We start from the raw sequence: 25,227 nt of genomic DNA, 5'->3' as shown, positions 1-25,227 counted from the left end.
AGGATTTAGGGGCTGTAGAGCCCAGCATAGTCCCCATTGCCACGGTGGGAGCCAGTCAGTTCTGAGAATGGCTTTCCCTTGACCGCCAATGCCAAAGTTCAGGGTCTGGCCTGGGTGACTGCTCTGGGCAGGGCAGCTACTGAAGTGGGGGTGTCCTGGAAAGATAACCTGCTCTATCCAGCAGCCCAGAGGAGGACTCTTGGTTGCTTTAACTGGGGAGGAGGAGGGGAAACCTATATTTCCTGAGAAGACCCTCCATTCACTCAGCCCATATTGGAAGTTATGCTGAGGTCCCCAGCTCCAAAGCATTGGACCAGGTATGAAACCACAAAAATCTCTCCCTGAACTGTGTTCTAGTGGCATCTCAGCTGAAGGAGCACAGAAGTACCTTTGTACTGTCTGTGGCAAGCCCTGAGTGGGGGTTTGCCAGGGAGTGTGTGGGACTATGGAGAGACCAGGTGGCCACGAGAGAAGATGCTTGGACTTTGTGCCCTGGTGGATGTGAGTCTTGTGTGTGAGGGGCACTCACAAGCATCAGTCTCCTCATTGCCAGTCTTCTGGTTGTTCTGTAAGTCTCACACCTGAAACTGAGGCCCCTTACTTCTTCTCAAATGGTTTGGTCATAGATACCTTCATTCATTTGTTCAGCAGATATTTGTTGAAAACCTGCTCTGGGCCAGGTGGTATTCCAGGCACAAGGTATATAGCCATGAGTAGAACAGGAAGGGTGACTGTTTTGTGGGGTTTAGGTTCAAGAGGGACAGGCAGACAATATGCATGTAAACAAATAAATGAGCAAGAGAATCACAGAGATGGTAAATGTTCTGAAGAAAGTAAAGCTGAGTGATGGAAGGGAGAGTGAGTGAGTGATTAGTGGTTTGTGTGGCGGGGGATGGGGCCGGACAAGGGGCTACTTTAAGACTGGGTGGATAAAACTCAGTGGGAGGTAAAATGCAGCTGCTGTCTGAATGACAAAGACGAATGAACACATGAGGATCTGACACCAATGTGGACCAGGTGGAGGAAATCTCTAGTGCAAAGGTTCCAGGGAAAGGAGGGATCGACTCACTTGTTTCAGGAGCTGAGCAGTGGCAGTGGTGGCTAGATCATAACGAGTGAGAGAAAGGTGGTCAGACACTGCATTTTGACCTGGCTTGTGAGTCTTGCAGCCCACGGAGATTTACCTTTTGTTCCAGAAGGGGATATGTTTAGAATCCTCTGGGTAGAGAGAAATGCACTGGTAGCTCTACACAGGTAACCATGTTATTCACTGGGTTATTACCATCAAGCCTTTCTCGTGTTTTTGAGGAGGGACTTGTAAAATGTCCCAGAAACAGAGATGCCAATGGATCTCATGACCTGGCCTAAGAGGATTACTTATTTGGAAGGTATTGGATGGCAAGTACCTAAAGAGGACCATAACTGAGGATGCCTTCGGAAACACCCTCATTCATTAACTCTTAGAGTAATTAAAGCTATACAATTTTCCAGAGGGACAGTTTATAATTCCATTCCTGGCTGAGGACCCTAATGAATCACTAGTGCCCAGCAGGTCATGTATGGGATGTCATAATTGGGGTTCCTGTTGTAAGTGCTGACTCCCTGGATAGTGCTTTCCTTGTTAGTGGTGTACCAGAGTACCCTTCCAGAAGACGGACAGCAGCACCATGCTGGTAACTCTGTCCGTTGTCTTCTTCAGTTTCCACAGCAATTCCGTGAGGTAGATATTATTCTTTCTGTTTTACAGATGAAACTGAAGGAAACTGAAGTTCAGAGAAGTTAAGGAATATGCCCAGGATCACACAGTATGCTAGTAGATGGGTCTGCCTGACCCCAGTTTTCTTGTTTCCACCATCATACTGCTGCCCTCAAGTGTCAGCCCTAAAAGCTTAGGGTAGGGGAGAACCATGCACCTGCCCCAGGTCCCTAGTTCTCAGTTCTGCTATTCAGGAGATTCCTTGGCTTTGAAATCTGATAGCTACTGACTTAAAGATGTATTCACTCATTCACAAATATTTATTGAGTGCCTATCTTCTAGGCCCTGGGGATGTAAACAAAACAGACAAAAATACCTCCTTCACTGAGCCGGCAATCGAGTGATGCAGATAGATCTCTTCCCTCCCAAAAAGTTAACTTTACAGAATATTACAGGTTGATGAGTGCTTTGGAAAAAGTGTAAGCAGTGAAAGGGAATAGGGAATGGGGGTAGGGTATGAGGTTGTAATGTTAAATAAGGCTAGAGAGTGACATTTGAGTTAGCCTTGAAGAACCTCTTGTCCCTCTGATTTTACCTGGTCTGAAAGAACTTTAAGGCACAGGGTCACTGCTTGAATCTACTGTGTCCTGCTCCCTGCATGTGCTGCTGTGTTCGTTGCTCATCCCACGGTTCTTTCATTTCTGCCTTCTGGAGGATGGTTGGTAGGAGGTGGATCCTGTGGGAATGCCTGGCTTTTCATGATGGCAGCAGGCTTGAACCTGTCCAGAGGAGGGGTGTGTTGAGGGCTTGGCCCTTTCTGGTTCAGAGGAGTTGCTGGGCAGTGGGCCCAGCACCTGGTACTGGTGCTCCACCATGTGACTCCCGGGCTGAGGCCCCAGGGGACTGAGGCCTCACTGTCTCCTTGCACCTGCACCCTGGGGTTCTGCATTACAGGACTCAGGCAGGCGGTTGGGCCAGCCCAACCCTTGTCATGGATTCTAGCCAACAGTGCTGCAAGGGCACACATGAAAATGACTGCCTGTTGTGCTGGGCGAGGTCAAGGGCCCAGGAGGCCGGAGGCAGAGGGCCAAAGACTGATGCAAACTGCACCCCACCCTCTTCTTCCCTGCAGATGGGGAGCTTGCTCAAGGTCAGAGAAGACTGAGGTGGCTCCCACATCAGTGTTGTTGGGAGGACCTCAGCCAGTGGGGCTAGTGGGAACCTTGGATGTCTTTGCCAAGTTCTGCCGTCATTTCAGCACCTGCGTTATTGTCCCCACAAGTGGAGCTGTGACCATGGGGTTGGTCTCTTTCTTCCTCTATGTTGGGAGGTTTCCATATTTGAATAATTAAAAATTTCAGTTTAGAGGTCTATCTCTTGTCTATCTCTTGCACGTTTCTCTCTTTTGCTTAACTCCTCAATGACATACCTGAGATTTTTCTAGGCTAATGGTGTGTGTGTGTGTGTGTGTGTGTGTGTGTGTGTGTGTGTGTGTGTGTATGGCAGGGGTAGGGGGTGTTAGAGAAGGGAAGGGTTACCTCACAGTCAGTAATCTTTCTCTCTACATTGTGTTTTTACACACACATGCTGCTCTCTTTCCTTCCCCCACCATGGAGCTGAACTTGCCAGGAGGAGGAAACAAGATGTTGTGGTCAAGCAAGACTCAGAATTTGTGTTTGGTGACTTGGAAAGCATTTTAAGCAGTCCAATGCACTGCCCTTGGAAAGTCACGATGCAGCTTTAGGATGATGGGTTTAAGGGAAAACTCAAAAGCATATCATAGAGCCCTCATCACCTACCTTTTCTGGATTTGGAGTGTGGTCAGCTGGAATATGTGTCGGGTCAGGTTGAGTCAGATCAGCCCTCAGCTGAAGCCGTTTGCCATGGTTTATGTATAGCTGTCAGAAAGCTAGGTAACCTGTAACCACTCAGACTAGAAGTCCCTGCTAGAGAAATGAGCCTCCAGAGACAGGCCTCCTCAGTAGGTCGGCACAGATAATAAGAAAGTTAGAAAACATCGGTTGGGTGGAAAACTTGCTAGGCTTTTCATGATGGTGGCAGGCCAGGGTGTACATATGAGTGAGTGAGTGTGTGTGTGTTTGTGTGTGTGTGTGTGTGTGTGTGTGTGTGTGTGTGTGTGAATTTTTGCACACTGAATAAAGTATTAAAATCCAAATATCTAAATCTATGAACTCGGAACTATAACTGCTATAGTTTTCATCTGCCCTGTTCTGATTTAAAAAAAATTCTGTAGCGTAAATCCTTTTTCCCCTCAAAGTGCCCCACTCTTCTTTCCCTTTTCTCACAGGCTCCTGTCCAAGCACCGTGCATGTTAGGTCAATGTGTTTCCCCTTCTCTCACCTTCAACTTCACTTTCCTCTTCTTTCCTCCACTCACTTGCAGTCTGCACTCCTTAGAGCACTGCTTCTGGAGTCCTGACTCTCTTCAGCTTTAGCTGAGTGGCCTTGAGCCAGTTACCTCACTGTTCTGATCTCGGTTCTCCATCTGTATAGTGGGGATAATTGTACCAGCATCACAAGGTTGCTGTAAGGATTAGCTAAAACCAGACATCTAGGCTGCTTGGCAGAGTGCCTGCTACTTAGAAAGTGCTTGATAAATGGTAACTCTTATTACTGAGCCCTGCTGTGTGGAGAGCAGAGGACCGGCTACTAAAGGAGTTCATGTTTAAAGTTCATGTTCAGAGTTCACTGAAACTCTTGTGTGGTGCATCTTAACTTAGCCAGGAGATGTCACTTCCATTTTCTTTCCATGCTTCTGTGCCGCTGTCCTAGACACTTGAGGTGGTTTCTCTCCATGTTTCCCCCATCCTTTCCTTGCTACCTTCTAAGCTTGGTATCCCTTAAATGAATGAAGATGCAGATATTTTCTTTCTCCAAGCTTAATCCTGCTCTCCTTTCTTGGCTGCCTTCCCAGAACAAAAAATAAAGCTTCCTTTGAAGTTTTTACCATTACTGAGGTCCTAACAGGACTCACCTCCATTCTTCCAAAGGAAAAACCTGACATAGTCTCTTAGTACCTCTTCCCCCACTGCCAGGAGCCCCCTTTCAGCTTCCTTTCCATGCTTAAGGAATAGTAATATTAGCATTTGCCATTTGCTTGGCTCCTGCTCTGTGTCAGAAAAAAATCATTTAATCTTCACAGAAGTCTGATAAGCTAGATCTCAGTGTCTCCTTTATTATAGATAAGTAAACAGGAGTGTGCCTTACCCAGGGTCCCAGGGCTGTACATGCCAGAACAAGGGGTAGAACCCTGGTATCTACCTTCAGAGCGCACAGTGCCCCTCTGGCCCCACACTGCCTCTGAGGATCCAGATGTCCTCAGTCCCTCTAGAAGACAGGCGGGGTATGGAGTAGGGACAGCTGGGCCTACGGATGCCCCAGAAGACCAAGCTAGTGGACCAGGGGAGGCATTCTTCCATTTAATAAGTGGTTTTTGAACAACTGCAATAGGGCAGCCTCTGCTAGGCACAGGAGACAAAGCTGTGAGCAGAACCAGACCCAGTTCTCATTCTCACGAAATGTACAATCTGGTGGGAGGGTCGTTAAAATAAGTGTAAAGTTGCAGCTGTGATAAATGTTACAAAAGATTGATACACTCTACTTGCTACAAGAGCATATACTGAGGCCATTTGACCTGAGATCTGAAAGAGGACTAAAGATTAACTAGTTGGAAGAGGGAGAGAAGAATGTTCTAGGTAATGGAAACAGTTCTTGCAAAGGAGCACAGCAAGTTAAAGAGAGTGAAGGAATGTGGTTGGAACATGGTTCATGGTGAAGCTGAAGGGTGGGCAGGGGTCATACCACCCAGGGCCTTCGTGGGCACTTTAAGGAGTTTGGTTTTGGAAGCCCCCCAGGGATGATCGTCCGGGAGTGACATGATCAGATCAGACACTCACGTGTGTTTGATGTAAAGAGCATTGAGAGTCAGGAGACCTGGGAGTCCTGGCTCTGCTCTCTATAGGAGTTTTCTGAGCCTAGGTTTCCTCATCTCAAAATCCTGGAGGGTTGGACTCAGTGATGTTTAAAGTCACCTAGCACAGTGCATTTAATTAAAAAAAAATTAATGTTTATTTATTTTTGAGAGAGAGAGAGAGAGACAGAGTGTGAGCAGGGTAGGGGCAGAGAGAGACGGAGACACAGAATCTGAAGAAGGCTCCAGGGCCTGGGCTGTTAGCACAGAGCCCAACGTGGGGCTCAAACTCATGAGCCATGAGATCATGACCTGAGCCAAAGTTGGATGCTTAACTGACTGAGCCACCCAGGCGCTCTGCACAGTGCATTTAATTCCTTCTGTCCTTCCTTCCAGCTCTAAGGTTCTATGAGTCTGTTTTGCAGGAATTAGGTTCCCTGTATCCTGGATTGCCCGTAACAGAAGCTAGGCAAGTGTGCGTGGATGTGTGTGTGTGTGTGTGTGTGTGTGTGTGTGTGTGTGTGTGAGAACAGGGGAGAAAGAGTGATGCGGCACAGAGTTTCCAAGGGCCTTTGACTTTTGTCATATATTTCAAACCCTATGACATGGCATTGCACAAGGGAAGCAGGAGACTAGAGATTGGTATAAAGAGAGAAAGGAGAAAGGATTGAAGAAAAGGGAACAAGGTAAGATGAGGAGATGGGGAGAGGAGAAAGCAAACAGCGAGGATTGATTTGGGGAAGGGGTCAGAAGAGAAGATGATGTGACTCAGGAATTCCAAGGCTTTGTTGCTCAGCCTGGCAGTTCTGGGCATATCTAGTACCTCAGAGATCCTGGTGACCCCAGAGATTACTTGTGGAATTTGCATATTGAAGTGGTTTATGGAGCTTAACGTGCCAAGCACTCGCTAGCAGCTTGTACTTGCCTTTGCTTCAAGTTTCAGCAGGCATTGGAGTTCCTATTAAACAAGGTTGGGTCTGGGGGATGTCACCCTCTGCTCAGTGTCTCCCCGTGTAGCAGGCTTCAGGCTTGCTCCTGCCAGCTACTTACAGTACTCATGAAGTAGTAAGGTGGAAGGGGCAGCGGGCCCAGGCCTGCTGACAGCCAAGGAGCCTAAGAGAGAGCACTGCCTGCCTATGGCTTTGGGCTTCCTGCTTTGACTCCTGTCACCTGGCCTCCTCTCTGGAACCTCCTCTGGAAAGTCAGTCTGAACCTGATCCCGTCCAACCTTGCTGCCTGGTCAGAGAGGGTACTCCCACCCTTCTCTGCACAGCAGGCAGGCTGGCGGAGTTCCAGATTGTCTTCTGGCAGTCTGGAGTGCCCTTCTCAGGCTCTTTGCCACAGGGGATTCTCAGGGCTGGGCACAGGAGTTCCGAGGCACTGAACAGGCCTCCCCAGGCCTTCTTGAGCTCTCTCTGCCCCTCCCTCTAGTCTTACTGAGCCTTCCAGCAGCTCTGGCCTCCTGCCTCCCACCTCCTTCCTCATCTGGCACGTAGAGAGTATGGGGCCAGCTCCTGCCAGGTACACATGTGGGCTCACACATGAGAGGCCTTACCCCTCCTTGGAGCACAAACTCTTGTCATACATGTGGCTCTAAGCCTGTAAACTGGCTGCTGCTGTGCTCAAATCACGTGTACTCTTCCCTCCTGCACCCCTTCCTGGGCTCTGTGTAAGGGCTGTGGGAAGGCCTGTGTCCTTGCTGCCCTTTGTGGGTATGGCCAGAGATGTTACTGGTATTTAGGGACCTGGTGGGATAGGCTTCCAGGGAGCCTTCCCCCTCATGGGGCTGCAGAGATAGGCCCTTGTGAGTGGGGAAGGGAAGCAAGAAGAGGTTGCCAGAAAGCAGTTGCCCTCAGTAGCAAGCAGAGCCCCTCTCAACTTGCACTCCACAGCTCCCTGTGCTGAGTGATGGGAATTCCCAGGTGGCCTGGGTGCCTCCTAGGGGAGCTCTGGCTTGGAGCTAAGCCTGTTGTCTCCCTTATCTCCTCAGGTGTGTGGTCGTGCTGTTCAATCCCCGGAAACACAAACAGCACCACATCCTCAACAGTTCCAGGTAAATGGGGCTGGGCCCTCAGGGAGCACCTCCATTTCCTGGGAGTTGTGAAAAGGGCACTGTCTGGGGTCTTTGAGGGTCTGAGGACTGGGACCTGGTTGGGCCCAGGATCAGAGAGCAAAATGCCACTATGTGTGCCATTAGTGTCTGCTCACCTTGCCTCTTGAGGGGACTCTGTGGGAGCCAGGTTTAGGCCTGTCAGTGCCCCTCTGAGCCTACCTCATATCCTGCAGGAAAACCATCACTGCCCTGGCCTTCTCTCCTGATGGCAAGTACCTGGTCACTGGAGAGGTGAGTGAGGAACGGGGGCTGTAGTCCTCTGAGGTGGGTGAGTGGCCTGGCCTCAGCAGAGAGCTACAATCCTAGGCCTCGTTAGGGCTGCTGGCACTTTGGCTTCCTGAACAGATGCTAAATCCTAGTCTTTGCTCTGCCTGAAAACAGTGGTTCTTAAACCTTAGTGAGAATCACCTGGTTTGCTTGGTGAAGTACACATTGTCAGGCCTGCCCCCAGGGTTTCTGACTTTATAGGTCCGAGATGGGACCCCAAAATTTACATTTCTAACAAGTTGCCTAGTGCAGATTCTTCTGCTGGTTTGGGAAGCAGGCTTTGAAAAACCACTGCCTTAAAATATTCCTTATCTCCAGAGGCCCCCTGCTGGGCACATGAGGGATACCTCTGTGTTCTCAGGCTTACAGGGAGGCAGAGGAGGCAGAAAAAGGCATGAGTGGTAGTGGTTCTCAACCTTGGAGACCCATCAAGAATCACTCAAGGAGTTTTGAACAAATACAGAGGTGCACACCCTGACACAGATATTGAACAAAATCTGGGCTGTTTTCTTCCTGATGATCATTGTCCTGAGATATTTATCATGTTTTTTAAAATACCTTTGCCCCATAATAGCGCTCTCCTCTTGACTCTTGGCCAGGGGTCATTAGAGAGATTTTATTGAGTAGCTGGAGGGGTGGGGGATGAGAACCCCCACCCTGAAAGGCTTGGGGAGTCTGTATGCCTCTGGCCCTCACTTCCAGTTCTTGCCTCCCTGCAGAGTGGGCACATGCCTGCCGTCCGGGTTTGGGACGTGGCTGAGCATAGCCAGGTGGCGGAGCTGCAGGAACATAAATATGGCGTGGCTTGTGTGGCCTTCTCCCCTAGCGCCAAGTACATTGTCTCCGTGGGCTACCAGCATGACATGATTGTCAATGTCTGGGCCTGGAAGGTGAGTAGACTGGGTGGGCTGGCCTGACAGCCTCGTGGGAGTTCATGGACCAGTCAGGGAGCCAGGAAGCTGCTGATCTGAATCCTTCACTCCACTCCGCTAATCTCAGTCTCATTCTAGAAAATAGCCTGAAGCAGAAAAGAAAAACTGTGTAGCCAGGTGTGTGGGTAGAAAGGGGCTAGCTTTATGCCTTTGAGGATCTACAGAGGAAATGAATCTCTTCAGCCCCTCAAGAAAGAAATTCTTCTCTCTCCCTTCTTTTTCTGACCAAAAAATCTTGGAAAGGAGCCCTTTTTAAGTACAAATCCTATCTAACCCCTCCTCCTTCCTTTAAACCTCTTTCTTCTTAGCCCCAAGAGGCAGAATTTTGATTCTTCCTTTGGCTTTCCCTCCAGAAAAACATTGTGGTGGCCTCCAATAAGGTGTCCAGTCGGGTGACAGCAGTGTCCTTCTCTGAAGATTGTAGCTACTTTGTCACTGCAGGCAACCGGCACATCAAATTCTGGTACCTCGATGACAGTAAGACCTCAAAGGTGAGCTGCTGAGGCTGGAAGTAGCCCCAGAGCCAGGGCCTGCTCAGCCCACCCCAGGAGACCCTGTTCACTTGGGCCCCTCTCTGCTTACTGAGCGGCCATACAGAACTTCTGCGTGAGCCAGATGCTGTCCGGGCCAAGGAGTAGTCTCAAAGAGTGAGGGGGCCTTGCTGCTTCCCCTCCTTCTCCCCAGGGTCTAGTTTGCAGGGGCAGGGTCTGGGGTGGACAGGTGGCAACTGTGGTGTGTCTCCACAGGTGAATGCCACTGTGCCCCTGCTGGGCCGCTCAGGGCTGCTGGGGGAGCTGCGAAACAACCTGTTCACTGATGTGGCCTGTGGCCGAGGGAAGAAGGCCGACAGCACCTTTTGCATCACGTCCTCAGGGCTGCTGTGCGAGTTCAGCGATCGGAGGCTTTTGGATAAGTGGGTGGAGCTGAGAGTAAGCACCTCTGTCCCAATGGGTAGGGGCTGCCCGTGTGTAAGCTCAGGGGAGATCTGATGCCTCTGGCTCCATACCAGGGTCTAGGCCCTCACGCATGCAGGAGGGAACCCCAGGAGAGAGAAGCTTGTGGGAGCCAGAGCTTGGCCTAGTTCCAGCCCTTGGAGATCTCTATAACTGCCTCCTCTCTGCTTTCTCTTTCCATCTTTCTTTCCTCTGCTTCCCTCTTCTCAGAATACAGACAGCTTCACAGTAAGTGGTACCTAGACCCTCCTGTCTTTCTCATGCTGTTTCTTTCTCTTTGCTGGGCTTTTCCTTCTTTGTCCTCTGCCAAAACTTCTCGTGCCTTAGAAGGGTCCCTGACTCCCATCCCCCAATTGCACGTGGCTGTAGGCCCTCTGGCCACCTGCTGCTGGAGGGAGGGGTGTCTCTAGATGACAGCTGAGGGGCTCAGGCCAGAGCTGCTGGGCAGCTTTTTCCTCGCCTCTGCCTTGGCTGGTCCTTCCTCTTGGCAGGTGACTCTTGAGGAGGGGTTGGGCAGGTGACCCTTGCTGACCTGAGCCCTTCTGCCTGCAGACTACTGTGGCCCACTGCATCTCTGTGAGCCAAGACTACATCTTCTGTGGCTGTGCTGATGGCACCGTGCGCCTCTTCAACCCCTCTAACCTGCACTTTCTCAGCACGCTGCCCCGGCCCCACGCCCTGGGAACAGACATTGCCAGCGTCACTGAGGCCAGGTGAGCTGTGTGGGCCCCCTGCCTCCATTCAGAGCCTCACCTTGGGCCCAGCCTTCCCTGGCTGTGCTTCAGGAGTCAAACTGAGGAGTGTATCAGTGCCCCCATGATTGCCAGCACCACCTCTGTAGACCAACAGATTTGGGCTTATTGATACTAGTGCAACCAAGGAGGCTGCACACCGTGGGAAACCGGCGAGTGTCTTAGGAAGGGGGGAGGGTAGGTAGGGCTTATCGTAAGATTTGGGCTTGTATTAGATGATTTTAGGAATGGTTCAAGGTGTTGAAGTTTTGCTCTGGTTAGATGCTGTCAGGAAGTACAGGCAATTCTACAATTGGACTTCTTAATAATTTTTATCTAAAAGGTGGAAGGGAAGATACGGGGCTAAAGCTGTAATTGATAAAGAAGTAGCATTCAATCATGATAGATGGGAATGGAAATGTATGGTCATTTTTGTGGTTTATACAGTGACGTGTGTTTATCTGTCCTCAGACACAATTATAGAGGGGTCTTGTTTTTGTTCTGTTCCATCATGGCCGCAGAGGTACCTTGTCTGACTTTCGTGTTCTCTGACACTGTGTTCATCACGAGAACACCGAGGTCCAACAACTAGTGCCAGGTCAGGGGTCAGCTCCTGGCTGACAGCTGTCAGAGACCTTTTTCTTTCTCAGGCAGCTGCCCCCTGCAGGTCTGGAGAGGGTTCCTCATGCTCCCTCTGCTCCTTCCTTTGTTCTTTGGCTTCTGTTTTCATTCTTTTTAGTCCTCCATTTCATCAGCTCCTCACTCACTGTTTGCCCTGTCCTCTTCCCCACAGTCGCCTCTTCTCTGGAGTGGCCAATGCCAGGTATCCAGACACCATTGCCTTGACTTTTGATCCTACTAATCAGTGGCTGTCTTGTGTATACAACGACCACAGCATTTATGTTTGGGATGTGAGGGACCCCAAGAAAGTGGGCAAGGTGTACTCAGCTCTGTATCATTCCTCCTGCGTCTGGAGTGTGGAGGTATGTGGGCTGGGCTGGCTTGGGACTGACCAGGTTTGCTGGGGTACCATTGTGGGGCAGGAGGTGGGGATCCCTGAGTATGCCTTCATATTCCTGCCGCCTCCTTTTTTCTCCAGCAACATCCCTGTGTATCCGCATATCTTCATGGGTCCTGAGGATTGAGCTTGAATTTTACTGCTTATGTATCTCAGGCTTCTTCCATTGTATCCCTGTCTATCCCCAGCTTTGCCTCATCCTGGGCTGGGTGATCTTGGACAAGTTACTGAAATTGACTGAACCTCAGTTTCCTCAACTATAAACTGGTGTACCTGATTACTCCAGTTGTCCTAAGGATTAAATGAAATGATATAAGCGGGAGATATAGAAGAGTGCCTGGAACATAGCGGGAGCTTTGTTAAGGTTTTTGCCCTTAGTGATAATAGAGTATCTAATAGTTATGGCTTGCTTCCTATGTGACAAACACTGGGCTAAGTCTTGGCCAGCATCCTCTCTTTAATCGCATTCCCTTCCATCTCCTTGGGCAGGTAAAGGACTGCCCCCTGCATGGAGATCTGACTTTGTTCCCTCTGCCCCTCAGGTCTACCCTGAAGTGAAGGACAGTAACCAGGCCTGCCTGCCCCCAAGTTCCTTTATCACCTGTTCCTCAGACAATACCATCCGCCTGTGGAACACAGAGAGCTCCGGGGTACACGGCTCCACCCTGCACCGAAACATCCTCAGTAATGTGAGCCCTGAGGCCTTAGGGCATCTACTCCCTACTTAATGCCCCCATCCCCTCAGCCTTCACACCCCCTTCTCAGGAACTGGGTCTCTTCCAGCTCTGGTTTGGCTGGGCTCTTTGAGCCAGGGGTTTATCTTGTCCAGCATTCTTCTCCCTTTGCAGCTGTACTGGGTCAGGCCTGCCTAATTCACCTGCTATTCTGACATGCTCCCCTAGGACCTCATTAAGATCATCTATGTGGATGGGAACACTCAGGCCCTGCTGGACACCGAGCTGCCCGGAGGAGACAAAGCTGATGGGTCCCTGATGGATCCCCGTGTGGGCATCCGCTCTGTGTGTATCAGCCCCAATGGACAGCATCTAGCTTCTGGGGACCGTGTAGGCACGCTCAGGTAATGCCAGGCCTGGAGTGGTACTGACTGCCTCCCACGGCACAGGCCGAGGGAGTTAGGTCCTGAAGGACAGAGCTTTAGAAAAATTGGCTCTGAAAGATTGGGGAACAAGATGTCTATATGCACGAAAAGATAGTAACTTTACAATGAAGAAACCCAGCAGAAACCATCCTAACCAAGTGAGTAAACTTAACATCCTCATGTCAACCTCATGAAGCCCATAATATGATGTGCTAAGATGGACATAGCATGGTTTCTGTGGTATTCTTGCCCCAAATGCATAAACTCAGTTCAATCATGGGAAAACATCAAGCAGACTAAAACTGAGGTATGTAGGACAGAGTAGTCAATACTTTTCTAAAGAGTGTTGAAGAGTGATCAGTACTCCTCAAAAGCATCAAGGTCATGAATGATAAGGAAAGACTGAAGAACTGTCACCAACTACAGGTGATAAGGAGAAACAACAATTAAATGCAATTTGGACTCTTGATAGGATCTTGGATCCAGAAAAAAGGCTTTGTGGAAAAACTGGTGAAATTCAAATAAAATCTTTAATTAATTAATTAATACTACTTTACCAATGTAAATTTCCTGCTTCTGGTATTTGAACTGCCGTTAGTATGAAAATTCTCTATACTCATTGCAATTTTTCTCTAAACCTAAAAGTTCAAAAATAAATAAAAATACAATTTTAAAAACAGGTTAGAGGGAAGGTATAGCAGAGAATGGAGGGTGAGCCTCTCCTCTGGTAGCCTGTCAACACCCTCTTCCCTCTCATCTTTGCAGAGTGCACGAGCTGCAGTCCCTGAGTGAGATGCTAAAGGTGGAGGCCCATGACTCAGAAATTCTATGCCTGGAGTACTCTAAGCCAGACACAGGTAAGAAGGATGCCTGGGATCTAGCCCAGAATGGCACAGGGCCCCTCCAGTCCTGCTAGTGCCACTTACGTCCATCCTGGCTCTTGGATGCGGGACTGAACGTCATTTGAATCACTTGGTATTGCAGGTTTAGAGGAGGACAGCTCCATGCCTGCTGCATGGTTCACTTGGCTCAGAGTTATGGGGCTCAGTTCCTGTGGTCCTTTTGCCGGGCCCACATAGGGGTTTGCTCTGGGCACTCATGGGCTGATAGAGTTCTTTCAACCCCAGGTCTGAAGCTGTTGGCGTCAGCGAGCCGGGATCGGCTCATCCATGTGCTAGATGCTGGCCGTGAATATAGCCTGCAGCAGACGTTGGACGAGCACTCATCCTCCATCACTGCTGTCAAGTTTGCAGGTGGGGGCAGGGCAGTTGAGACACATCTTGCCACCTACCACCAGTATCCTCCACCCCTATCTCCTGCCTCCATGAGAAGGGTGTGCCAGTTGCAAGGATGTGTGGGACAGCAATTGGGAGGCCTGGAGCTGGATGGGAAGACAGGTGGAATGTCAACTATCAGTCTAGGTGACTGTGAGCCAACCAGGTTGGCTGAGGAGAGAGAGAACAGAAAGCTTAGGTTTGGAGGAAGTGTCCTGATTTAATTGGTTGTCCTGGTCTTGTGGAATAGTTCAGCAGTGGGGCAGTATGGAGGGAAGGCAGAGGAAGGGCTGGCCCCCTTGTGGTGAGAGCTGTGGTAATAGCTAGGCCACCCTCCTCCATAGCCAGCGATGGGCAAGTCCGCATGATCAGCTGTGGAGCAGACAAGAGCATCTACTTCCGAACTGCACAGAAGGTGAGGGTATGGGGCTTCCCTGAATAGGGCAGTGGTTGGGGAATCTCAGTCGTTCCCTGAGCTGAGATTGTAAGAGGTGAAGGGAGGCGGAAGCCGGGCTCTCTGTGCCTAGTGAGCCCACATGTTCTACCCCTTCAGTCCGGAGATGGAGTACAGTTTACACGGACGCACCACGTGGTACGGAAGACGACCCTCTATGATATGGATGTGGAGCCCAGCTGGAAGTACACAGCCATCGGCTGCCAGGACCGAAATATTCGGTGGGCGTCCCCTTCTCAAACCATCTAACCACCTTCCTTTGTGACCTCCACCCATGTGGCCTGAGGGGTCAGCTTTAAGCAGCTGTCTCCCCATTTCTGTCTTTTTGTCTAGGACTTTGTACCCCTTGAGCCTGTAGAAAGAGCACTTTGCCTTACCCAAGAGGTGGTAGCCTCTTTGGTGTTGGGGAGTGGCTCTCAGAGAGAACAGGGCTGGGACTGAATGCTGGGGTCTCTGTCATCCAGGTGTGCTTGATTGTGGCCTCTTCTTCATGTGAACAAGAGTGTTTCTTTACAGGATCTTCAACATCAGCAGTGGGAAGCAGAAGAAGCTGTTTAAAGGATCACAGGGTGAGGACGGCACTCTCATTAAGGTAAGGGCCCAGCAGGATGGGCTCTGGACCAGAGAAAGGAAGGACAGGGGTAGTGGGTGGAAAGGGACTGGTGCTTCCCTTGTCCTCTGCCAGCTGTGTGTCCCACTCCTCAGGTGCAGACAGACCCCTCAGGGATCTATATCGCCACCAGCTGTTCTGACAAGAACCTCTCCATTTTTGACTTCTTCTCAGGCGAGTGTGTGGCCACCATGTTTGGCCACTCAGGTAAGTGTTTCCCCAATAATCTATGGCTGGAACTTTACTCTTTCCTCCTTTAGTTTCTGGGGACCTAGCAGAGCTACTCGCCCCACCCCTCCCACCAATCATTGACCTCCACTGTTGGGACAGAAGCTTGGCGGGGACTTTAGAGTGGCTCATAGGCCGTATTCTTTGTTCCTCACAGAGATTGTCACTGGCATGAAGTTTAGTAATGACTGCAAACATCTCATCTCTGTGTCAGGGGACAGGTGAGCAGAAGCCAGCTTCCCTGAGACACAGATTTTTCCTCTGTGCCACACATATACCCAGCTCCCTCCCCTCTTTTCACATCAGTGATGTCTCTGGGAAGTAGGGCTGAGCAGGGGTCTTTCTTGGCTGGGCCTGATGTGGTGCGAGAGGGTGGCCCTGGTCTTCTTGACAGCCCATGAGGAAGGGGAACTAGTGGTGTGCTACCTACCCCAGGTCCTACCCTACCCCTCCCTCACCCAACTCTGTGGCTCTATCCAGCTGTATATTTGTGTGGCGCCTGAGCTCTGAGATGACCATCAGCATGAGGCAGCGTCTGGCCGAGCTGCGCCAGCGTCAGCGAGGGGGCAAGCCACAAGGACCATCTTCTCCCCAAAGGGCTGCGGGTCCCAACCGGTGAGAACAGAGTATGGTTATGGGCGAGTGGTGGGTGGGCATCTAGACTGCTTGCTGTGATCTCCGTGCTACTCCTTTCTGCTCTGGACTTGACATTCACCTGTACCTCCCAACTCCTGTACCCCCCCAACACACATTTCTTACCTGAAGACTCATAAAGGTTGGCCTCTACCTGCATTGAGTCTCCTCTCTCCATGACCTTGCTTGTCTTGGACTTAGGCATGAGGCCCCATCGATGCTGTCTCCTGGACCAGCTCTGTCATCAGACAGTGACAAGGAGGGAGAAGATGAAGGCACTGAAGAAGAAGAACTGCCAGCTCTTCCTATCCTTGCCAAGGGTACCAAGAAAGAGCCAGGTGTGTGAAAGTCTCATGTAGGGCCAGAGAGGCACCAGTTGGCACAGTGGCCAGATATGCCCTTTCTGGTACTGTGGGGGTGAGGTCAGGGTGAGCTGAGGAAATCAGAGCATCACTGTGGCCACACAGGTATGGGCTGATGTGGAGCCAGGGCTCTGGGTGGGTGGGCTGGAGATACTCTCTCTGACTGCCTGTCTCTGTCTAGCCTCAGTGCCTGGCCCAGTCCTGCCCCGAAGCCTGTCCCACTGGGAGATGAGTCGGGTGAGTCACCATCGTTATAATGCCCTTCCAAGGTTATAAGAGGCGGAGGAAGGCGAAAGTGGGCTCTCTAGGCCTGCTCACATGCTGCACCCCTTGAGTTTAAGAAAGGGCCTTGTGGGAGAGTCTGAGCAGCTTGACTGGTCCCAGGTTACAGATGATGAAGCCTAGGGGTCTCCTTCCTGCAGTCTGGGTGGGGTGGCCTGCAGGGGTGAGTCGCCACTAGAAGAAGTGCTCCACTTGTTCAGCTGTCTGGAGGCCTGGGAGTAAACCTGAACAAAGAACAGGTTGAGGTGGGGAGTAGAAAAGGGGTGTCCGAGCCAAACTGTTAGAACTGCAAGAGGGGCTCCTGGGTGGCTCAGTTGGTTAAGCGTCCAACTCTTGATTTCGGCTCAGGTCATGATCTCATGGTTCATGGGTTCGAGCCCTGTGTCGGGCTGTCTGCTGTCACTGTGGATCCTGGTTCGGATCCTTTATCTGTCTTTCTTTCTGCCCCCCACCCTCTCAAAAATAAATGAACATTAAAAAAAAAAAAGAACTGAAATTCGAAAAAATCAAAGGTGCAAAGAATAGAAATCTGGAGAAACAAGTTTTTTTTTTTTTTTTTTTTTACATATATAATTTATTGTCAAATTAGTTTCCATACAACACCCAGTGCTCATCCCAACAAGTGCTCTCCTCAGTGGCCATCACCCACTTTCCCCTCTCCCCCAGCCCCCATCAACCCTCAGTTTGTTCTCAGTATTTAAGAATATTTTATGGTTTGCCTCCCTCCCTCTCTGTAACTTTCCCCCCCACTTCCCCTCTCCATGGTCTTCTGTTAAGTTTCTCAAGATCCACATATGAGTGAAAATATATGGTATCTGTCTTTCTCTGACTAGTTTTTTCACTTAGTATGATACCCTCCAGTTGCATCCACGTAGCTGCAAATGGCCAGATTTCATTCTTTATCATTGCCAAATAGTATTCCGTTGTATATATAAACCGCATCTTCCTTATCCATTCATCAGTTGACGGACATTTAGGCTCTTTCCATAATTTGGCTATTGTTGAGAGTGCTGCTGTAAACATTGGGGTACAAGTGCCCCTATGCATCAGCACTCCTGTATCGCTTGGATAAATTCCTAGCAGTGCTATTTCTGGGTCATAGGGTAGTTCTGTTTTTCATTTTTTGAGGAACCTCCACACACTGTTTTCCAGAGCATGGAGGAACTAGTTTTAAAGACCCCACATTAGGAGGTAAGCTCAGAACTTCCAGAGTAGTTATTTGGAGGGAAAGGGCTGTGAGAGGACTGGGCAGCTACTTCAGGGCAGCCCGAGGCGGATACAGACTTTCTGAGCAAGCCCCACAGCAGCCCAGCCCTCACTTGGGCCACATCAAGACTTCAAGGGGCAGCGCCTTCATTGTTAGCAGCAGTTCCATGGGATAATAGTGGCATGGTGCCTCTGGTGCCTTCTGACCAGGCCAGGGGCTCAAGGCTGGACTATTGGTTTGCCCTTGGTGCCGTGAATGGACTTAGAGCTGTCTTCTGGGTAAGGGATTTTGTAGAGATTCCCAGCTCCAAGGTGTCCGTGACACCAGGCGAAGGCTGAGACTAGAACATCGAAGACATGACGTAGAGTAAAGCTTAAGAACATGAATTCTGGACCCAGACTACCTGAGCTGTAACCTGCAGGCAGGCCCCTTACTGTCTGTGGGACTATACAGGTTACCTAAGTCTCCTGTGTTTCAGTTTTCCCATCTGTAAAAATGCGGAGAATAATACTACTGACTTCATAAGGTGGTTGTGGGGATTAAGTGAGCGAACACATGTAAATAAAATGCCTGGCACACAGTAAGTGATATATGAATGTTCACTGATACTATTGTATGGTGGTTGTTAACGTCCCCCTCCTCTGCCCCACACCAGGCACAGGAGACGGTGGAGTTCCTGGCCCCAGCTCCTGTGGCCAATCAAGGACCCAGAAGAAGGAGCCGCTGGGCTCAGCCAGGCGTGGAGCTGAGTGTCCGCTCCATGCTGGACCTGCGGCAGCTGGAGACACTGGCCCCAAGCCCTCGAGACCGTAGCCAAGACTTGCTGGCCATGACCCCGTCTTGCCCTGGGAAACATGGTCAGCAGGTCCCTCCTGAGACCTCACATGCTAGCCAGGTGAGCCAGCTTTCTCCCAGCAACCTAGAGATCTCCAAGCAGCCTTAGGCAGCCTTATGCCAACAGCTGGGCCCTGAGCACTGGGCCATCTATGCTTGCTCTGCTCCTGTGGCACATTGGTAGCCTGGACTGCAAAGGTTCAGGCTGGCTAGGCTGTGTGGTGTGGTAATTGGGGTGGTACCCTTTGCCCTGGGCCAGGTTTCTTCAAGGGCTCATGATATTAAGTGTTGGGTGAAGGTTGACAGCCTGGAGTGTGACAGAATATTGTTATTCCAGAAGCTCAAGAACAGTAGCTGGAGCTATCCTCAGAGCTGGAATATTCAGCTTCCCCCAGAACTTACACACACCAAATCCTTGCCCACCTCCACCTCTTTTCTCAGACCTTTTCTCATGTCAGCATCCTCAGTAATGCCCCTTTGTGTGTTCCCAGAATGAAAAGCCCCCTCGGCATCAGGCTTCCCAACCCTGTTCCTGCCCCCACATTATTCGATTGTTGTCCCAAGAGGAAGGGGTCTTTGCCCAAGATCTGGAGCCTGCACCCATCGAAGATGGTATTGTCTACCCGGAGCCGAGTGACAGCCCCACCCTGGATACCAGGCAAGGGTCCTTCCCTCATCAGACTTCAGAGGCTATGCAGTCTTCCCTTCCTGTGCATTCTTTATATGGGAGGGCTGGCCCAGGATACTCAGGACTTCCCTGCCACTTCGCCCCTGCCTCATCCCCAGTCCCACTCACAGGTCGGGGAGAAGGAAGCCAGATGTCTGGTGGGGCTGCTCACCCCTGCTAACTGCCTCTTCTTTCCCCTGCTGGCCCTCCTGAAAGTGAGTTCCAGGTGCAGGCTCCAGCCCGAGGGACCCTGGGAAGAGTGTATCCAGGCAGCAGGGCCTCTGAGAAGCACAGCCCTGACAGTGCCTGCTCTGTGGATTATAGTAGCAGCCGCCTTTCCAGCCCTGAGCACCCCAACGAAGGTGAGGCTGCAGCTTTGAGGGAGGTCAGTGGACTGAGGTGGGAGTGGAGGCTCTGGCGACAGGTTGGTGCAGCATGATGCTTCTGTCCCTTCCCCACATCCAGACTCTGAGAGCACGGAGCCCCTGAGTGTGGATGGCATTTCCTCAGACCTTGAAGAGCCAGCCGAGGGTGATGAGGAAGAGGAGGAAGAAGAGGGAGGCACTGGCTCCTATGGGCTACAGGAAGGCAGTCCCCATACTCCAGACCAGGAGCAGTTTCTAAAACAGCACTTTGAGACTCTGGCCAATGGGGCTGCTCCAGGTGTGGTCAGAGGGCCAGTATGTGGTCACTGTAGTCTTCTCTCCTTCCCTCCTTGCCTGGATGAGAGGGAGGGTACAAGGGTAGGCCATGCCCTGGGTTACCTTCTAGGGGAGGCAGAATCTGGCACCAGGGCTTGCTTCACTTCATAATTTCTGTCACCCTGGCAGGGGGCCCGGTCCGGGTACCAGAGAGGACAGAGTCTCGGAGCATCTCTTCACGATTCCTGTTGCAAGTGCAGACCCCCCCACTCAGGTACCTCTCCCCACAGCAGCTCTTACTCTCCTACAAGGAGCTCTGGCTCACTTGACCCCCCGGCCCTCCCCAGAGGGCCATTCCTGGCTCTGGGGCCGCATGCCACCCTCCTCTCTCCAAGGCTGCTGTCTTCCCATGCTCAACAGTATTTTGCACTCCCAAGTTTGGGACGACTGGCCTGCTGGCTTTGTGCCGTTCCTTCTCTCCCAGCGCTTCTCCTCATGTTGGCAAAGGGGACTCCTAAGCCTCCTCTGGGCCTTCTTCCACATTTCCTCCCTGTAGGGAACTGTCTCCATCTTCCTCAAGCCTGGCACTGCCATCGAGACCAGTCCAGATGCTGCAGGCTTCGGGTGAGCAGCTGAGAGGCAGTGGTGCCAGTCCTCCAGGAGCACCCCCAGAGGCAGAGCCCTCCCCTGGAAATGGTGGCCCCCAGCAAGCAGTTCCTGTGCTGTTGCCACGACGCCGTCTCAACCCGGATAGCAGCTGGTCTCCCAAGAGAGTGGCTGCAGCCAGCCCCTTGGGTGGACTCCAGAAAGCCCAGTCTGTGCAGAGCCTGGTGCCACAAGGTGAGGAGCCTGGTGGGCTCAACTCCAGGGTGTGGGGAGTGTGGAGCGCATGAGCATGCTAGAGGAAGGAGGGCCTGATTTAGCTCTGATGTGTCACTGTGCTTGCCACTGGGTGTCCCTTAGTGGGTATGTGTGGGGAATAGCAACTCTTAGGGAGCTGAGTCTTTGCACCTGGGATGTCTTCCTCACCACCTGACCTGTATGTCTCTGTCTTCTCTGCAGATGAGGCCCCTCCACCGGGCCCATTGCTCTTACGGGAGATGGAAGCCCACGCGGGCCTGCGCTCCCTGCCACAGGCTGATGGCCGTCTTTCTCAGCCTCACTCCTACCAGAACCCCACCACCAGTTCCATGGCCAAGATCTCCCGCAGCATCTCTGTTGGGGAGAACTTGGGGCTGGCAGCCGAACCTCAAGCTCCTGCTCCCATTAGAGTCTCACCGCTCAGCAAGCTAGCCCTGCCCAGCAGGGCTCACCTGGTCCTGGACATTCCAAAGCCACTGCCTGATCGTCCTACCCTGGCCACATTCTCACCTGTTACCAAGGGCCGGGCCCCTGGTGAGGTGGACTGGCCTGGCTCCCCAGCAGGCCTGGGAAAGGCTCACAGTACATCTGAGAGGCGGGCCTGTTTGGGGGAGGGTGCCCCTCTCAAGCCTAGGACAGAGTGCCAGGCTCAGCCTGGGCCCAACACCCCCTGTGGCCAGCAACTGCCGGTCAGCCCCCTCTTCCGAGGCCCTGAGAACTTGCAGTCCCCAACCCCTGAGAAGACTCCCAGCCCCATGGAATGCACCAGGCCAGGGGCAGCCCTGAGCCAGGACTCAGGTGTGCACAGCTCTCCAGCTCTCATCTCCTGCCCCATCCTCTTTCTCCTGTCTCTGCTGTCTCCTCTCTGGCTCCATCCCATTTCTGTTCATCCAGCCTCTGGTGTTTTTGTCCTGTCTGCCCCTGTCTCAGTCCATAAGTCACACCCCTGATGGTGAGACACTCCTGCCAATCTTCATGATCTCCTTGTGACCCATTTGCCCCTTCAATGCTTCTGGCCCCTGGGGCTGGGGCTGGCCCTCCTCTCTGGACCTCGCTTTCTGTGTGGTATTTGGGGGAGGGGCGTTGTTGGGGAGGAAGGAGGCAAGAAAAGGGACAGTGGGCAAGTGGAGGTGGTGTGATCCTACAGGTAGGCCTCTCCAGCAATCAGTGACCTCTGGGTGGGAGGCCTGAAAGGGCAGCTTTGCTGGGCCTTACTGAGTTGTATCTGTCCCTCCCAGAACCAGCAGTGAGCCTGGAGCAGTGCGAACAACTTGTGGCAGAGCTCCAGGGCAACGTACGCCAGGCTGTGCGGCTCTACCACTTGGTACGTGTTGGACGCCTACCGTGGGGGGAGACAGAGTGCTAGCTGTGTATCCAGAACAACCATGCTAAGGCTCTTCCACTGACAGATGGGTGGAGCAATCAAGAACATTCTGGGCAGAGTAGGTGAGGGAGGTAGAGGCCATTAGGCCGGGGCTCTTGAATCGCGGACCTATTGGCCCTAAGAGCCGGAGACTTTCTCAGCCTGGAGGGGTAAGGGTGGAGAGACCATATGTCCTAGCTTGCTCAGGACCATCCCAGTTTATGTCTGTTGTCCCAGTATAATTATTCATTGTATCCCTTGTCATATTCAAAAACTATTTGGCCAACTTAGACATAGGGGGCAGTCCAGCAGGGCCTTCTTTGGAGGCACGCTAGACCCAGATGGGGCCCCTCCCCTTTATACATCCATTGACAGGATGTTCCTCCACTGTTCCTCCAACTCACTTCCTGGGTCCTCCTGCAGGTGGCTGGCTGCAAGACACCCTCAGCAGAGCAAAGTCGCATCACCCAGCTCCTCAGAAACACCTTCTCTTCAGTGAAGCAGGAGCTAGAGGCCCTGGCTGGCGCAGTGCTGTGCAGCCCGGGTGGGAGCCCTGGGGCTGTGGGGGCTGAGCAAACACAGGCCCTGCTAGAGCAATACTCAGAGCTGCTGCTTCGGGCTGTGGAGCGGCGCATGGAACGCAGACTCTAGTTCCAGAATCCTATTCCAAGTGAATGCTTCCCTTATTCCAAACTGTAGCCCCTGCTCCACTCTCCAAAACCTGTGGGGATGCTTGGAGTGGATCGCAGGGATCAGTGCTCAGAGGGAAAGCAGTTTTCCCAGCTACTCCTCATGGGGCCCCTGTATTTATTAATTTATTTCCCTGACTGTCGCCTCACTTTCTTGGAACCCCTGCCTCCACAGCCCCTTCAGTGGCTCATGCAGGGTAGGTCTTAGATCTTTGTCATCTTGGTGCTGTGAGGAGTAGGAGGGCAGCCTGCCCCATCTGGGGGAAATCGGGAAGGGCTGGCCCTCTCTTCTTAGAAGCCATTTGAAATTACTGCAGGGATCAGCTCCCTGGGGTGGAGCACACACAGGGTATTTGGTGGGGTGGAAGTGAGAGGCCACGTGGCATTCAGTGCCCTTCAGCCAACAGCAGAGCTTCACCTCTACCTCCACTTCCCTTCCCACACCAGCTGTACTCCCCTGGCTGCCAGAGCAGGGGGTTATGTTTTCCCCACTTCCTGGCAGTTGTGTAGGGCAGAGCCCTCTAGTCCTCCAGGGCGTTCCTAGCCATCAGGAGGCTTGAGTTGGTGTCAAGGCCTGAGCCCCCACATTCCACTCCCATCCCCCCTCTAAGAGAGCCCTAGCATTATCTCTCTCCCTGTGCCCCCTTTCTCTCCTGGCCAGAACTTGTGGAGACAGCTGTGGGATGTTGCTGCGGGACAGTAAAGCCCTCTGCTGGGCAAACATAAAGCCCTGGCCTCCTCTTCTTAGCCCCTTGGTCTTCCCTATCCTCCCAACCCTTGTCCCCAGCAGGCTCCTAGACCCAGAGGCCACCTTCTCCTTGCATCCTGAGTGATGCCCAGTCAGAAGCCTGTGTTAGAACTTCTCTCATGGTTTACAGGGCACCAGCCCACCTTCTAAGGACCTTAGCCACAGAACTGTACACACACACACACACACACACACACACACACACACACACACGTTGAGTGTTTATCGCTAGAGTACTTGGCTGGCTGATGTGTGCCTGGTTTCCCTTCATGTACTACTCCTGCTTCACCACCCTGGCTCATATGGAACTATCAAGGAGCACAAAAAGGACTGGAATGTAGTAACCTGAATTCTGGATTCTTGGTGTCCACAACCTAGCTGATGTGAGATGGCTTGTTGGTTCCTGGTTCAGGTGGAAGGAGCCTCCTCAAAGGCAGTGCTGGGCACCCAAGATGCTCTGGATGCTGGAAGTTGAGGGGAGGGGGAGGCACATGGGAGTGCAGAAGGGGCCAAGAGACACACTGGAAAGGTGGTAGGTGGGACAGGTATGTAGTAGAGGGCAGGGGGTAGATTAGAATTAGAAGGGCAGTTGTTAGGGGTGAGGGGAAGGAGATAGGGTACAGTGGGCTAAGGTAGAGTAGGACCAAGTAGTGAAGCAGTGGTTGAGGAATTGGGGTGAAGAACACGTGTCTCTGGGCCCTGCTGCTTCTCTCAGCCTCAGGTAAGTCAGTGTAACTTTCCTGAAGTTCCAGGCCACAACAACCTATTCTCCCATGGACAGGCCCTGGGGCCCTGCTGGTTCAATAGGCAGCAACTTAGAAAGTTGGTTTTTGTAGAGTGCCCCGCTCTTGTTTGCATCAGCCAGAGTGCACCAGAACAGATGAAACCTAGTTCACCACCCCCACCCCCCTTCTGTACTACTACCACCTGCATGGCCACACTGCAAAGAAGTCCTGGCCCCAAGAACCCCTGCGGCTGAGGGTGGACCCTGGCAGGGCTGCAGCTGCCCTTGTGAGGGTTAGAAGTCTACTACCACTCCCCCAACCGGTACAACAGCCACAGATCAGCCCTGATAGGGCTCAGGCCTGGCCCTCTGGTCTGGGCTCTTGGAGATCCTCAGCCAACCAGTCCTTCAGAGGAGGGAGCTAACACTATCGCTAAGGTTTGTGAGAAGGTGGCCGCCCTTTCCCTACCTCAGCTGAGCGCTTAGGTGGGAGAGGGGGCCTTGTGGCCGCCGGCGCCGTCCCCTTCTGCATGTCTGAGGCCACCGGCAACTGCGCCCCCCCCCCGCCCCCCGAACAGATTTGCCCTGACCCAGTTTTGAAAACCTCCTTATTTATAACTTTTATACTTTGTTCAGGCCATGGGCGCTTCCCTCCTCCCGAGGTCTCACGGGGCAGGGGCCGTTTTTAACTCGTCCATTTGTATTGATGTATGAACTCATCAATAAACACAATCATTTGTTAAATCTGGGATGCCAGCGAGTGCGGCAGGCTGGAGACAGCACAGCTCCTCTCCCGCCGCTTGGTTAGCAGAATCCGGGTGCGCTGGGGGCGGGGGAGAGGATGGCGCTCCGAGGCCGCGAGGCTCCGCGGCGGGGGGCGGGGCGCGGCGGGGCGGGGTCTCAAGGGGAGA

The 25,227-nt window shown here is 52.1% G+C and overlaps 1 protein-coding gene across 9 annotated transcripts in view; it reads left to right on the top strand.

Moving 5' to 3' along the window:
• Positions 1-25,108, top strand: part of MAPKBP1 (mitogen-activated protein kinase binding protein 1) — a 53,918-nt gene extending 28,810 nt beyond the window's left edge. For 7 of the 9 annotated variants that reach the window (XM_042989102.1, XM_042989101.1, XM_042989108.1 and 4 more), the window contains 28 exons: positions 7,617-7,679; positions 7,913-7,970; positions 8,726-8,896; positions 9,292-9,429; positions 9,685-9,867; positions 10,444-10,604; positions 11,416-11,605; positions 12,183-12,329; positions 12,543-12,718; positions 13,505-13,596; positions 13,867-13,992; positions 14,358-14,428; positions 14,567-14,688; positions 14,984-15,059; positions 15,173-15,284; positions 15,463-15,526; positions 15,786-15,920; positions 16,140-16,276; positions 16,482-16,537; positions 18,445-18,684; positions 19,115-19,281; positions 19,507-19,652; positions 19,756-19,953; positions 20,121-20,205; positions 20,488-20,771; positions 20,994-21,590; positions 22,031-22,116; positions 22,579-25,108. In XM_042989102.1, the coding sequence (XP_042845036.1) occupies positions 7,617-7,679; positions 7,913-7,970; positions 8,726-8,896; positions 9,292-9,429; positions 9,685-9,867; positions 10,444-10,604; positions 11,416-11,605; positions 12,183-12,329; positions 12,543-12,718; positions 13,505-13,596; positions 13,867-13,992; positions 14,358-14,428; positions 14,567-14,688; positions 14,984-15,059; positions 15,173-15,284; positions 15,463-15,526; positions 15,786-15,920; positions 16,140-16,276; positions 16,482-16,537; positions 18,445-18,684; positions 19,115-19,281; positions 19,507-19,652; positions 19,756-19,953; positions 20,121-20,205; positions 20,488-20,771; positions 20,994-21,590; positions 22,031-22,116; positions 22,579-22,806 (4,309 nt within the window). In that variant the 3' untranslated portion in view covers positions 22,807-25,108. The remainder of the gene's footprint in view (positions 1-7,616; positions 7,680-7,912; positions 7,971-8,725; positions 8,897-9,291; positions 9,430-9,684; positions 9,868-10,443; positions 10,605-11,415; positions 11,606-12,182; positions 12,330-12,542; positions 12,719-13,504; positions 13,597-13,866; positions 13,993-14,357; positions 14,429-14,566; positions 14,689-14,983; positions 15,060-15,172; positions 15,285-15,462; positions 15,527-15,785; positions 15,921-16,139; positions 16,277-16,481; positions 16,538-18,444; positions 18,685-19,114; positions 19,282-19,506; positions 19,653-19,755; positions 19,954-20,120; positions 20,206-20,487; positions 20,772-20,993; positions 21,591-22,030; positions 22,117-22,578) is intronic. The other 2 variants (XM_042989106.1, XM_042989109.1) reach the window with 2 other exon arrangements.
• The last annotated feature ends 119 nt before the right edge of the window (positions 25,109-25,227 follow it).

This window comes from Panthera tigris, chromosome B3 (assembly GCF_018350195.1).
Source record: "Panthera tigris isolate Pti1 chromosome B3, P.tigris_Pti1_mat1.1, whole genome shotgun sequence".
NCBI lineage: Eukaryota > Metazoa > Chordata > Mammalia > Carnivora > Felidae > Panthera > Panthera tigris.
Note: the sequence above shows the minus strand (reverse complement) of the source record. Positions and strands in the feature narration are given on the sequence as shown.